General features: G+C 62.2%; 2 protein-coding genes across 11 annotated transcripts in view; both read right to left on the reverse strand.

The window, feature by feature from the left end:
* The window catches only part of CASKIN1 (CASK interacting protein 1), a 30,596-nt gene extending 24,773 nt beyond the window's left edge, over positions 1-5,823 (reverse strand). For both annotated transcript variants that reach the window (XM_015294458.4, XM_015294456.4), the window contains exon 1: positions 5,623-5,823. In XM_015294458.4, the coding sequence (XP_015149944.2) occupies positions 5,623-5,716 (94 nt within the window). In that variant the 5' untranslated portion in view covers positions 5,717-5,823. The remainder of the gene's footprint in view (positions 1-5,622) is intronic.
* Positions 5,824-8,148: 2,325 nt separating this feature from the next.
* HEXDCL (hexosaminidase (glycosyl hydrolase family 20, catalytic domain) containing-like) lies at positions 8,149-14,146 on the reverse strand. 9 transcript variants are annotated; one of them, XM_040647887.2, is made up of 15 exons: positions 13,725-13,755; positions 11,579-11,914; positions 11,316-11,412; positions 10,983-11,208; positions 10,789-10,898; positions 10,418-10,505; positions 10,055-10,219; positions 9,796-9,979; positions 9,622-9,693; positions 9,291-9,495; positions 9,131-9,213; positions 8,971-9,049; positions 8,782-8,883; positions 8,583-8,672; positions 8,149-8,481 (listed from the first exon to the last, which is right to left on the reverse strand). In XM_040647887.2, exons 3-15 carry the CDS (start codon positions 11,408-11,410, stop codon positions 8,298-8,300), a joined length of 1,683 nt encoding a protein of 560 aa, XP_040503821.1. In that variant the 5' UTR covers positions 11,411-11,412; positions 11,579-11,914; positions 13,725-13,755; the 3' UTR covers positions 8,149-8,297. The 9 variants fall into 9 exon arrangements, with proteins under 9 accessions (XP_040503821.1, XP_040503822.1, XP_015149945.1 ...); XM_040647888.2 differs by having other exon boundaries at positions 13,691-13,755; XM_015294459.4 differs by having other exon boundaries at positions 13,417-13,755.
* Between the last annotated feature and the right edge of the window lie 25 nt (positions 14,147-14,171).

Raw genomic sequence — 14,171 nt, forward strand, 5'->3', positions numbered from 1 at the left:
CAGCCGGCGGCTGCTTCTGCTGCCGAGAGCCGGCCCCAGCGTCGAGCCCCACGCCAGGCCGGGGCCACAGGCATGCAGAACACATGGCTGCAAGGGGCGAGCGCACAGGCACGCGCTCGCACACTGCACACGGATGCATACAGATGCACAAGGGTACGTGATGCACATGGATGCTGATGGGCACATGCATGCATGCACACGCACACACGTGAGCAGAGCAGAGCAGAGCCAGCGCGGAGCAGCCAGCTGCAGGCATGATGCTCAGAATGGCAGCACCCACTGTGGCCGCACGCTGACCCCAGCCTGCTCCATCTCCAGTTGATTCGGGCCCATGCATGGCACAGTGCTGGGATCCCGGCAGCTCGCAGCACCCCAATCCTCACAACAGGCACAAACTGTCATCACACAGCACAGTGACCTTGCTGGCAGGGCCCAAGGAGAGGCCGCTCCCCACAGCCCTGCACTCCCCTGGCCACGCAGCTCACACCAGGCTCAGCACCCATCCGTCACAGTGCCACAGCAGCAGGCTGTGCGGGGATGGTGCTGCATCCCTGACTTCCCATTTTTCAGGCTGATTGCTCCTGTCGCTGCAGAGCCCAGTGTTAAACACCTCATTTTCTACTCCCATATTGAGTTGGAAAATACTATTAACATTTCATTACAGCTTAAAGATCCCTCTCAGCCTGGCATGAGAGCCAACCTGTGAGCAGCCCTGCTCCTTGCCCGGGCATGCTGTGCTATCCTGCACATGTCCCTGCTGCAGGATGGGACAGTGATCAGGCAGAAGTGGCTGTAGGTGCAGCGCACCAGCTCAGTAACTGGCCCGGCACAGAACACCCCTCTGGAGCAATGGGACAGAGCAGGGCCAGAGCAACATCAGAGCAGTGCACAAGCAGGTTTTAACTCCCAGCCTCCTTTCCTTGCCTGCAGGAGCCTGGTCCAACAGTAATGCAGACCGGCCATTAAACAACAGCAAATCCATTCTTTAATGCTCTCCCTACGGTGCTTTGAAGACTTGTGAAAGGCACCTTTAGCTGCCCTGCATGGCAAAGAGGGTGCAGAGCAGATTTATGGCGAGTGTTCAGCAGGAGGGGCAGCAGCCCATGGGACACATAGCGCACCAACAGAACACAGCTGCACCAACAGGAGCAACATGGCAGCTAACACACAGGCACAGCCTCAAGCATCACCATCCTACATGATGCACCCCACAGCTCCTGCCTGCCACGTGCTGAGCCACATCCATGGGCATCGCCACTGCCGGATCAGAAAGTGGGGCCCTGCAAGCACAGGGGAGTAGAGAGGGCTGGTAGCACTTAGACTCACTGATCCATGGAGGCAATCACGGCCTTTTCCAGTGCCTGTGAGGGGAAGGGAAGGGTTAAAGGCAGAGCAGCCGGAGCAGGAGAGAGCCAGACGCCAGGCTGGCTACGGGAAACCACACGGCGGCTGTGAAGGGGGAGATGGGGCTGCACGCAGCACCCGGCCCCATGGCACTGCTGCAACCCTTAGAACTTTGTGGCATTGCCAGGACCCCAAGGCACTGGTGCCCAGCCTGGTCCTGGCCGTGCCCAGAGTTTTTCCCCCCCACCATTGAGCACTGTGCTCTGGGGAGCACGGTGGCACAGTACGAGGTCCCCGTGAGGGAAGCACCCTGAGAGCCCCAACACGAGAGGCCGCCTGCCTGCAGCAAAGGACTAATTGGTGTCACACCAGGTGAATTCAGGGCTGCGCGAGGAAATTCAGGTCAGCATGGGAGCTCGGGACTGGGAGCAGGGTGCTGGCCCGCATTCCCTGCTGCCCAGGCCCTGCAGCCGGCCCCAAAACGGGAGCGGGAAGAGAGGGTTTGTGTCGGCAGCTCTGGCCCGGCCAGAGAGAGATGCAAGAAAATGTAAAATAAATACATGTCACCCCGAGCTGAGTAATAATCCCCCTCTGGAAGGAAACTTGGCGCACGCCGGCGTGCTCCCAGCTGCCAAGTCCCTGCTCAGAGCGAGGCTTCACACGCGGTTATAAACCCTGAAAAGAAGTTTATAAGGGAAGCACTGACACCTTGTTAAGTATTGCAGCAGTGGGAGCCAACTTCAGCCCCTGTGCTGGGGGTGGGCATCTCCCTGTGGTCACATACACATACAGAGGGCAGCGTCCCACGTGGCCATCCCCGCAGCACTCAGGGGATGTGCAGCAGCAGGAGCTGGGAGCAGCAGCCATGGATGGGGAAGTTTCCTGCATTGCCGGAGGGATGGGGGGGAATGGGGCTGCTTTGGCAGCCGCCGGCCACGCGCACCCTGTGCACTGCACCACAATTGGATTTGCAGCTGCCCTGCCTTTTACTGCATGGAAATTGAATTGTAAAATGTCAAAGACATTTCCTAACTGCGCCATATTAGCCTGGTTTTATTAAATACTGTTATCAGAGGAGATTATTAATGCAATCAAATGCAGGCAAAAAAAAAAAAGCAGAATTAACTGGCCACCTCTCAGGATGCATCACAGGACAGGATGCTGTGTCCTGGGCCTTGGGCATGGCAGGGCTCTGTGGGGACCCCACGTGCCCCAAAGAGTCCAGTTCCTGCCTCCTGACTCCAGCTGCCACCTGCTGACCCATTCACGTGGGACCAGCAGGTGAAGCAGTGTTATGCCTGGAGGTGCCCAGTGCCAGGGGAAGGCAGTGCCCAACGTGGGGCAGCCTCAGGGTGCTTGCTGAGCCGCAGTTGCCTCCTGGTCTCAGCATCTGCCCATGCTGCTTGCTGCCCCATGCACCAACCTGCACAGAGCCGCCCATCTCCTACACCAGCTGCTTCACTCACGGTCCCACCAGTGCCACACAGGGCATGGTGCAGAGTGCGGTTGGCAGCACAGTCACGCTGCTGTCCAGGGCAGAGGCACCCTGAGAGCTGCCCATGCGCCAGGGCAGTGGGGTCAGGCTGGGCTGGGCCCCGTGGCAGAGAGATGTGCGGGGTACTGAGCCCCTTGTCCATCTCCTGAGCCTGGCTCCATGTGCCCTGTAGAGAGGGACCCAGAGCACATGGAGACATGAGCCAGGATATCTGTGCCACACAACCTGCTGCATGTAGAAGTGATTCACAGAGCCCCCAGTCCAGCAGATGGGAGAAGCTGGGGCAGAGGAGTCCATCTCGCAACTCAAGGCAGGGGCCCTACAGAAGCCATTTCCAAAGCGGGTGAGCCAACTGTGGCAGCAGTGATGGAGAGACAGAACCCACCTGTCCAAAATGCCACTGCTGAGGATCCCCTGCACCAGCACAACACAGCCCATCTCCTGGTGCCCGGCGTCCCACGACAGAGATGCAGCAGCAGGACAGACCCAGCTGGGGACGCCTCAGGCCCCCATCCCACCCCACAGTGCCCAAGCTGCGGACAGAGGCGAAAACGCCAAGTCACGACAATTCTTCGAGGTAGCACCGGGGAGGAGGGGACAGGGAGGGAAACAGTTTGCTGCCAAATCTCTGCATCTGATTTGCGTAACTTTCAGACAACCTCATCAATTATGGATGCCCGGGAAGCGAGCGCGGTGCGCGCTGCGGCCGGCACGGGCCCCACAAACTCTTACTCCACTCTGCTAAATTGGGCCCCACGTTGCCATGGCAACCCGTGTTAATTCACGCAGGGATTTTTAAAATCTCATTTATTAAACCCCCACATGAATAGGATATTATCCAGATAACAGAGCTAGAGTTACAAATCTTCCTGGTGCCGAAGAGCGTGGGGAGTGCCCGAGGTGAGCATGGGAGCTGCACATGGAAGGGGATAGGCGATACGGGACACCCCGGTGGTTCTCTGCAGCCCCCCAGGCTCCTGCAGCCCTGCTGCAGTGCTGCTCGTGTGCCCCCACACCAGGAGCATGGCACTACAGGTTGGGTTCTATGAGGAGCAGGAGTCACAGCACCAGGGGCTCTGGCACAGCTGGAGGTATGCAGCTCAGCTGGGCATGGGACAGGAGGGGTTTGACCTCATGGAACGTCCCTCATCCCCTTCCTGTGAGCCCAGCACACAGAGCACCGCCAGTCCCCACAGTCACCCCAGCCCATGGGCTCTGCAGTAGCAGATGCAGCAGGGCTGTGGAGAGATGAATGCGATGCAGGAGGAGGTGGTGGCACTCCGGCACCACTGCCTGTTGCCACAGCAACGCCAGCTGGGCACCCAGGCCATGGGGTTTGAGAGGGGAGTGTGGGGAAAGTGCCGTTGGCCACACAAAGTCCCATCACCACGCACCACTGTGAGGCCATGGAATCAGCAGCACCTGAAGTGGGTTGAGATGAATGAGGCTCACAGCTGGAGCTCGTTCTCTCCCTGCACAGGCCCTCAGCATTGACAGCACCTGGGCAACACCGGGGACATGGGAGACATTGCAACGGTCCTATGTGGCATCTGGGGATAGGGGACCCCATGCCAACCCTGTACAGCTATGGACACGGGGTCACAACCACTGCCCTGCATGGCACCGAGGGGACGTGAAGGCCAGCCCTGCTCAGCACCAAGACATAGAAAGCACCACAATGCCCTGCTCAAGTAGAAACCCCACTGTGAGAAAGGGGGAAGCACACAGCCCTGCATGGCACTGGGATCACGGGGCGTCCACATTTAGGGCACAGTGGGGGGGAAGGACACAGGGCGCAGTGGCAGTGGGGCTGTGTGCTGCGGTCCCGTGCTCAGGGACAGCCCCTGGCCCCGCACACCAGGCCTGAAACCTGCGGCTGCATCAGCGCCATGAATAATTCAGTCCCGGGTGAAACGCCTCAACAGAGCCGCGCACACCGAGCAGAGACTCTGGGAGCTGCACACACATACACAGCGAGACACGGCTACACCCCCGCAGCAATGAGGACACACGCACTGGTGTGCAAGCACCGAGGTGTGCAAAGCCCCAGAGCAGAGCTGCACGCAGGGAGATACCCGTGGAGATACATCCAAACACCCCCACACAGAGAAACACCAACACAGATGCATCCCAACACACATATGCCAGGGCACACACCGGCACACAAACACAGACACGCACCCAAACACGGGCACGCATGCACACCCGAACACGCACGTACACGAGCACAGCTGCACACACGTAGGCACACACAGATGTGTGCAAGCACTGGCAGACCTGGTGTATGCACACACACGCTGTCCATGCAAACACATGCATGGTCTATGCAGACACACACTGTACGCACACGGATGCACAGATGCCTCCAGCCCTGCCCTGGGGCCGCAGCCCCTCACCCTTCCCGATCACCGCGAGCTGCTCCCGAGCACAGGACAAGGGCAGCCCGGCCGATGCCCGCTTGCCCCAGGCGTACCGGAGCCGCTGCGGGGCCGTACCGGGACCGCACCGGGACCGGAGCGCACACAGCCCTGCGCAGCGCCTGGGGATGCTCCGCCGCCGGCAGCCCCCCACATCCCCCCACCTCCGGGCCGGGCCGAGCCCCCGGGACGCCGCGGGGAATACTCCTGGCCCCCGCCCGCGGTGCCGGGGATGGGCACGACGCGACTCGGCCGGGTCCCCAGAGCAGAGGGTGGGTGCCAATGCCCGGGGAGGAGGGGGGATGCCCGCGGTGCCGCCGCCCCCGCCCGGCCCGGCCCGGCCCGGCCCCGCGTCGCGGCACTCACTGGCTTTGCCGGGTTTGGGCCTCTGCAGCAGCTTCTGCACGGCCGCGATGTCCTCCGCCTTCACCGCCTGCACCAGCTCCTGGTCCTTGCCCATGGCTCCGCGGCGCCGGAGCTCCCGGCTGCGGGCTCACGGCCCGAGCATCCTCCGCGGCGCGGCGAGGGGCGGCTCGGCTCGGCTCCGCACGGCGCGACGCGGCGCGGGCCCCCCCTTCCAGTCCGCTCCGGAGGCGGGGGCGGCGGCGGCGGGCGCCCGGGGCGGGGCGGGGCGCGGTGGGGCGGGGGCCACCGGGAGCCGCACCGGGGCGACCCCGGGGGCAATGCGAGAGGAGACGGGGGAGCCCCGGGAGGGGCCGCACGGAGGAGCGGGGCCGCCCCGAGCGCGCGGGGAGGGGTCTGGGCTGCACGGGGGGAGGAAAAGGAGGAGGAGGAGGAGGGGGAAGAGGAGGAGGAGGAGGGGGAGGAGGAAGGCGCGGGGGGGCCGCTCCGGTGCCTGCGGGCGGGGCGCGGGGATCCCCTCCCCGGAGCGGGGGAAGGTGCCGAGTCCGGGGGAGGTGGCAGCAATCAGTGCCCCCGGGGCGGGGGGGGCATAGCGCGGCCGGAGCGGGGTGAACCCGAGGCTCTGCCCGGCGGCAGCCGCCCACCCGCCCAGGGGCCGTCCCGGCTCTGTCCGACCGCTGCAGTCACCGCCGCCGGCCCCGAGTGGCTGATAGCGGAACCGGGCTGAGCAGCTTTCCCGTTTCGTTAAATAAAGCCCTGATCGCTGCCTAATTTTCCACTGCCGTGGACACAGTGGCTGGTGACATACGTCCCCGTGCATTTCTTTGTGGCCTAAATGATCGGGACATGGGAGGTGATGGGAGATGCCTGGCTATACGAGGATGCTGCAAACAGGCTCAGAAATGGGGTGATGATAGACGGCCCTATCAGTGCGCCAGTGTTGTCCGGTCAGAGCTGAACACAGCTCCACCAGCACAAAATCACACTCAAATTTCTGCTCTCCCAGGTGAGTTACTGCCCAAAAGCCTCTCTAAGGACCCTGCTCTGGCAAAATAACCTATATATGAACTTATTTATACAGACATAAATATTTATGTTTATATATATAAAGCACCTATCACCTTATTTATAAACATTCCCTGGAAGCACACTGACAGAAGGAGTAACCGATGTGCAGACCCCAAAAGGCTGGCACCCCACTGACAAGTCACAGTAGGACAGTGGGTGGCTGCACAGGGTGAGCAGCTGCATGGCATCCCAGAGAGCAATGTATGGGGATAGGCACCTGCAGGACATGGAGAACTGCATGGAGCAGAGGGAAGGATGTGGAGAGCAAAGCAATACCCGAATATAAACACATCTCCCCTGCCACTGCCATGCCCCTGCCCACCCCAGGCCTGCCCATGTCCCTCAGGCTACAGCCTAAGGATACCCTCCACAGCCCCTGGCTCCCCCTGCAGCCCCCCAGCTCTGGGTGACCCCCCACCAGGGTGCATCTCTTTTCCCCACCCCCACTTTCCAATCCAGGACATTTGGGTTTCCAGCACAAAACACTGCCTAATCTGCCCTCTAATCCCACAGGCTGGCACTGCACGGCTGTGTGGGGACCTGAGCTGCTGCAGGGGTCCTGGTGTCCTGAAGGCAGTGCTAGAATCCGGGCAGCAGAGCTGTGCACCCCTCCCGCCCCTCTGAGCCACACTGCAGCAGCAGCAGCAGCAGCCTCAGACAACTTCGTATCCCTGCAGCTCCCTCCAGGCTCTTGCCAAGCCTGTTTGCTCCTTGCAGAACAGAAATCCATGCAGTGAACCATCCCCACCCCTGCCCTGTGCACACAGAGCTGCAATCAGCGCCCTGCACTCAGGGAGCTGTGGGTTTGGTGGCACATGGGACATCCCCTCCACCCACACACACACACAGCCCATAGATGCAGCAGTGTTGCAGGAGGGTGGCACCTCGCAGTGAGCACTGCCAGCACGGGAGGCTCCAGGCACTGACTGAGAGGGAGGAAGGGAGAGATGAAAGGCTTTGGGAAGAGCTCAGCGCAGGAAGTGAGTGCTGCTCTCTTCCCTCCCAGCCATCAGGGAGTCAGTGGTGGTTGCTGCTGCTGAAAGCAGCCACGGAGATGGGGAGCAGGCACTGGGGGATGCTGCCAGGCTACCTTCATACCGAGGCACTCTGAGGCATGGAAAAGCCCAGAGCAGCCCTCACCTTGCTGCCTCTGCCCCCGGTATCACTCTCACTGTGCTGGGTGACGCACTGCAGGGAGGGGATGGCCACCCCCAGGAGCCCAGCAGCACTGCGGGGCAGTGGCCGCCCCTTCTCTGCCCTCTGCACCCTCCCTGCCTGTAGAGGAAGATGCTGCATCCAAATTCACCAGCTCCAGCCCCAGCCCCAAGCAGCTGAGACGTCCCCTAGGAGCAGAGGTCCCCCCAAGATGGTGCAGGTATGATCCGTTCCACCCTCCCAGCCCCATTTCTTCTATGCCTGCAGGGAGGGGGCACGCTTGCGGCCCCCCATCACTCAGCAGCATCTACGAAAATACTTTATTGGGAAGTGGGGCACGCAAGGGCTCTCTGTGCAGTACAAAACAAACCACAACCATGCCTTGAACAGAAGAAGGGTGCAGGCCAGCAAATACCCATGGCCCCTGCTGCCCAGTCCCTGGGGAGACTCAGCCCCTAAGGTGCCTTGGGCTGGGCGTTGAGGCGGATGATGGCACGGTAGTCCCGGACCAGGTCCCGCAGAGGATCCAGGTGAGGGTTGACATTCTCCTCCATCCACTCCTCCACTGTGTCAGGGAAGTAGATACTCTCCAGGCGGGCACGCAGGTCCCGGACAAAGCCCTCCCAGTCCTCATGGAGCCTAGGGTGGGGAGAGCAAAGTGGGAACGGACCCCAGAGACAAACTGGGACCCCCTCCCAGCCCCATGCAGGGCTGGGGGTGCTCCAAGCCCCCACACATACTTGAGCACCTTGCTGCCGAAGCTCTCCATGTTGCGAGGGTTGCCAAACTGGTGCTTGCGGTGGTAGGGGCTGAACCAGCCCTTGATGGCACTGGGGAGGCACAAGGGGACAGGAATGCAGGGGGCACAGGACCACCTCAGACCCCAGGGGCCCGCTCTGCTGCAGGGATGCTCATAGCCAGAGCCTTCCCCTGCATTACCTTTCTTCCTCCAGCATTTTGGTGATGCTCTCCTTCAGGTGTCTGTTCAGCTGCTCCACCATGTGATAGATTTCTGCCCCAGGGAACGCTCCCCTTCCCTCACTGCAGGGAAAGCATGAAGAAGGGAGAGCCCAGGCTGGGTGTTGAACCCAGCATCCGATCCCTCCATGTACCCTTCTTGCCACACACCATGTGCTCTGCTCCAGCTGCATGCTCTGGAAGCCCAACACCTCCAGCACCTTCCTCCGCGTCTCTTCCGTGAATCCCCCTGGGGAGGGCCATGAAAAAACAGAGGGGTGAAGCCCCCAAGGATGCTGCAGTGCGGAAAGAGGGGGAAGAAGGAGCTCACCGTTCACCAGGGTCTGGAGGCATATGGCCAGGGAGGGAATGCCGACGGGCAGCAGCTCGCACAGCACTGAGTAGTGGTCGTACCTGCAGGATGGGAAGGCAGTGCCAGGGCCTCACATGGGGTCACGTAGGGGATGGCATGCATGTATTGTGGCCCTCACCTCTGCCATCCAGTGAGGACAATGCCCTGGAAGCGCAGCGGGGCGAAGCGCGGCATGGCCTCACGCACCCGCAGCCAGCTGAGCTGGTTCTTCAGGTGGGAGCTGAGTGGGGGCCATGTCTGTGTTGGGCCCGTGGTGCCCTTGAAGGCGCTGGCAAACCACACGGCCTCGAAGCCACTCTCCATGTACTTGGTGATGAACTGCCCTGCGGCACCGGGGAGCAGGGTGGTAGGCACAGCTCGGACAGGGACAGATCACAGTGGCAGCACCACCAGCCCCAGGACTGTCCCCTCTTGTTGAGCAGCCCTGGGGTCCTGGCATGGCACCTTACCAATCTGCTCTGCGTCAAAGTCAGGTGCATAGAACCACACAACAGGTGAGACATGCTTAGCTATCCCAGACTCTGTAGGGCAGGAACAGTGATGTGAACACTGAGCACCTGGAGCTTCTCGTGCTCCCACCACAGTGCCCAGGCAGTGCCATGTCCCCATCCCCAACCCCTCACCCTGCAGGGCTCCCACACTGATCTTCCTCAGCATGTCGTCCCACATGAGCACCCGCAGTCCCCGGTACTGCGTGGAGATGAAGTCCAGCACCTCCTTGATGTGGTTCAGGTATATGGTCCCCGTGTCACCCTTGTTGCGGCTCATCCAATTCCTGGAGTCCTTCCCCTCCCCAAGGTGGAAGACCTGCATTTGGGGCTGGGGATGCTCAGCACGCCTGGCACCAGGCAATGTCTGGGTCCCATAGAACCCCCTGCCCACCTCATCTGCACCAATGTGGATCCACGAAGAGCGCCTGTGTTTCTCCATCACCTGCGATAGCATGACCTTGAGCAATGCCAGGGTGTCCGGGACATGGGGGTTGAAGCTGTTGGGGAAGCGCTCCACCTCCCGCAGGTGCTGGTATTTGGTGTGTTTGAGGATGAACTGTGTGGGGAGGAAAACCACCACGGGGTTGAGGAGGGACCAGAACCAGGGTTCCATCCCCAAGACCGGTGCTGGAGACTCGGGACACAGCCCCATCCCACTTTGTGCTGTGGCCGCCCCAAACCTGGGGGTATCCCCACCACTCGGGGTCCCCATCCAACCCCTCACCCCCCCCCCCCAAGCACTCCTGGCTCCTACCTCCACGTGACCAAAGGTCTGCACCAAGGGAACCACCTCCAGCTTGTGGAGCTCTGCCAGCTGCTGGATCCACTCAATGTCCTCCTCACTGGGGAGGGCAGGGACAGCCTCAGTGGGGGCAAGAGTGTATGGGAACATTCCCTCCTCCTCCCGCAGCACCCTGCCCTGCCCCAGCTGCCCTGCTCCACCCCACACCTCCTGGGTTTCCCGTGCCTGAACTAAGGACCCAAATATTGACACCGTGCAGCAGGAACTTGGCCTGAATGCAGCTCCAGCATGATTATCTTGGGCACAGCCCAGGCAAGTCACACCCAGTGCTGGCACCAGTGGTGCTGCCATCCCCCCACCAGTGCAGCACCAACCCCATTCACCTGTAAGCGTAGGGGGACTTGAGGACCTCCAGCTCCCCCTTGAAGGGGAACATATCCTCGTACTCAATCAGGATCCCGTTGGCTCCCAGCCGGGACAGGAATGGGAACAGCTGTGGGATGGCAAGGTGAGCTCAGCAAGCAGGCACAGCTGGTCAGTCTGACCCCAGGACTGCCTGGTCCCCAGGCACCCTCACCTGCTCCAGGTAGGAGACCCTGGGAGCAGCTCCCTTCAGGTCCAGGTGAACGAGCCTCATCTCAGTGGCACTGAGGTCCTTGGGGAACTGCTGCTTAGGTCCCTGCCTCGGGGCCGTGATCTTTGCAGGGTGGACCTCCACAGCCTGGCTTTGGGGGCCAGAGTCCCCTGCATCTCCCCAGAACGTGCTGTCCTTGCTGATGTGCTTGTGCAGCTGAAGGGTTAAGCTGCATGGGGCAGAGAGGAGCTGGGGAGGCATAGAAGTACACCCCCAGCACCAAGCCCCCACAGGACCGGGACACCATTCTGCATCCCACTCCTGCTCCCACCTCACCTGTCACGGAAGAGGAACTTGATGCCGGCCAAGGCCACGAGGAGCAACACAACAATACGCAGCAGGTTCAGCTTGTGGCTCCGCTGGAAGGCCATCGCTGTGGGCACACACGAGAGGTTTGCCCATGCCACAGCACGCAGGCTGGGCAGCTACAGAGAGACCCCAAGCACAGGGCACATAGAGAAAAGGGACACGAGGACACCCCTCCAGCCACCCCAGTCCTCATCAGGGCCACGCTTGGAGCCATCCCATGTCCCTCCTACCTTGCGTGCCCCAGTGCCTTTGTCTCTGCCTGTGAGCGCAGCCTCCTCGTGCTCCACCAATGCAAACAAGGAGGCAGCTGTGAGGCAGGTCTTGTTACCGTGTGCTCCCGTGTCACCTCTGAGAGTGGTGGGATCAAGGCTGAGTCACGGGACAGCTGTGCCAGGTGGCATCACGGGGCAGGCATGGCACCTCCAGGATCTGTGCTCAGCCTCTGAGCGAGGCAGGAGCACAACACCCTCAGGTCTGAGCCCGGCGGGAGGAGCAGTGCTTTCCCCACGGAAGGCAGAGGGCTGACAGCACAACAGTGCTGTGCTGTCCAGGGTCTGCAGGACGCACTGCGGAGTGGCAGAGATACGTCGGATTAAACCGATGTTCGATCTCTCGTGGGACACGTAGGACACAGGAGGTATGGGGAAGAGTTCCTCCCACAGAGCTGTCAACATTAAATTCATAAAAATGGATTTGATGTCTTTCCACGCCCTCTCCCCAGACCACCTGGAATAACTCCAGAGATGGTGATCCATTAAACCCTATGAAAATGAGCCCAAAGCAAAGGCAGCCTTTGCAATGCAGGAAACAGCAGGTTCCCCATCCCAGGCCCCCTCTGTGTTCACAGCGAGGGATGGTGCCGTGCTTGGACCCCATGGCACAGTGCTTGGACCACACAGTGCCACCTCCTCACTCTGGAGGATGCTGCCAGCTCTGACACAGAGAGCCACAGCAGTTCCCACATAGCTGGCACTGCAGGAACCACCCTGGGACCCACATACACCTGCAGCTCCAATGCACCTCCTTGGGGATGCACTGCAGGGGAAGCATAGCACATCCCGTGCACCCATTCCTGCAGTGTAGGCACATAACCACCAGACCCCCCAGCAGCGGGGCAGCTGCGAGCAGCCCCTTCTAGGGTTAAATTCAGCGCTGACTGGATTTGGAAACTGAAAAAAAAAAAAACCCTAAAAAGATCTTGGTCACTGCTGTTGCAGAGCCGCTCAGCTGACTGTGAGGTTTTGTTTGTGTTGCCAGAGCGGTGGCACCAGGGGAGAGCTGCTGCGAGCCGCCCAGTGCCGCGGGCTCTGAATTAGCCCTTTTCTAGATGCAACCCTAATCCCTGCCGACACCTCCTCCTGCACAGCGCAGCGCAGAGCAGCACTGCACCCGGACCCAGCGTGTCCCATAGGGCAGCACGGGGCACGCTGTGCCCAGAGCATGAGGCCCTGGCACAGGGCAGGGCAGGGCAGGGCAGGGCAGCAACGTGCGGGTGTGTGCTGAGCATCCATGCCCATCGCTGCAGGTTGTGCCCTGTGCTCGTGTGATGTGCCTCGCGTGCGGCGCGGATGCGCTTTGCGATGCTCCCGGTGTGCTGCAGGGGACAACGGCGGCTCTCGCTCTGTGCCATCCCATCCCTGCACCATTTTCCATCCCGCCTGGCGATGGATGCTCCCGGCAGCGATGTGTCAGCCCTCGTGGGAGGAGCAGTGCGGGTGCGGGAGGGCACGGGGCTCTGAGACCCCGCGGTACGGGGAGCTCAGCACCCCCTGGCCGCAGGAAGGCCGTTAATAGACAAAGTACTAATTGCACTGCCATGGCAACACAGCGCCTGAGCAGAGCGGGGATAAATATTTGGACAGACGCCGACAGCTCGCCAATCCGGGCGTTTTTAATATGCGTTATCTAACTCGAATAGAGCGCAGGTTGCCCGGATCAGACCCTGCCGGTGCCGGGCTGCAGCACCGAGGGCAGCCGCGGCTCCCGCCCATGGCTGCGTGCTCCTCGGGCCGTGTGCCGCCTACCGCGTACCGCTGACCCGCAGCGCCCGGCCCCGCTCCCCGCTTACCTCCCGGAGCCGCGCAGCGCCGTGCCCGGCCGTCCCGCCGCCGTTGCCATGCGGAGCCCACGCTGCCGCAGCGCGCCGGTGCGTGCGGGGGCGGCCGCGCCGAGCCCAGCCCACACCCCCGCTCCCGGAGCATCCCCACGCCTCGGCCCCGGTACCGCCGCGCCCGGACCCGCTCCCCCCGAACCCCGCGGTGCCGGCAGAGGGACGCACCGCCCGCCCCGGGGAACGGCTGCGCCTCCCGGTGCGGTATCCACACGGCATCCCCGGTACCCACCGGACAGCCTCAGCCCCCGGAGCGCGCCCCTTACCGGTAGGTGCGGTACCGGGCGGGCACCCCCCGGGCGCGGGCACGGCCGCGGGCACGAGCGCTGCCCCACGGCCGCCGCCGCTCTTAAAGGGCCCGACGGCACCGCGGCACCGGCACCGGCACGGCGGGGCCCGACTCCGCGCTGGCTCGGAGCCCCACCGGCCCCGAGACGTGTGCCCCGCGTGTGCCCCGCGTGCTCCCACCCCGTGCCCGGTGCCCCGCATCCCCATACAGCCGCCACCCGCCCACCGCTCTGCTTGGTGCGGCGAGGCCGTTTCCAGCACAGCGCCCCCTGGCGGCGGCGTTGGGGTCGTAACTCACTCGCGGCTGAGCAAACTCCGCAGTCCCGCCTCACCCCCCCCACGCGCTCTGCGCATACCGCTCACAGCTCTGCTCTCTGCGCATGCTCCTTCTTACGTCACCGACCTCCGCGCCTGCGCGCTGGGGA

The sequence above is a fragment of the Gallus gallus genome, chromosome 14, assembly GCF_016699485.2.
Source record: "Gallus gallus isolate bGalGal1 chromosome 14, bGalGal1.mat.broiler.GRCg7b, whole genome shotgun sequence".
Lineage (NCBI taxonomy): Eukaryota > Metazoa > Chordata > Aves > Galliformes > Phasianidae > Gallus > Gallus gallus.

What these genes read in the sequence shown, in the direction of transcription:
- HEXDCL (XM_015294465.4), bottom strand. Translation starts at nt 13,953, where the DNA reads ATGGGGATGCGGGGCACCGGGCACGGGGTGGGAGCACGCGGGGCACAC. An exon ending in CCTCCAGACCCTGGTGAACG is followed by an intron (nt 9,050 to 9,130) that starts GTGAGCTCCTTC and finishes GGCCCTCCCCAG; the next exon opens with GGGGATTCACGGAAGAGACG. An exon ending in TTCGGCAGCAAGGTGCTCAA is followed by an intron (nt 8,482 to 8,582) that starts GTATGTGTGGGG and finishes TCCCCACCCTAG; the next exon opens with GCTCCATGAGGACTGGGAGG.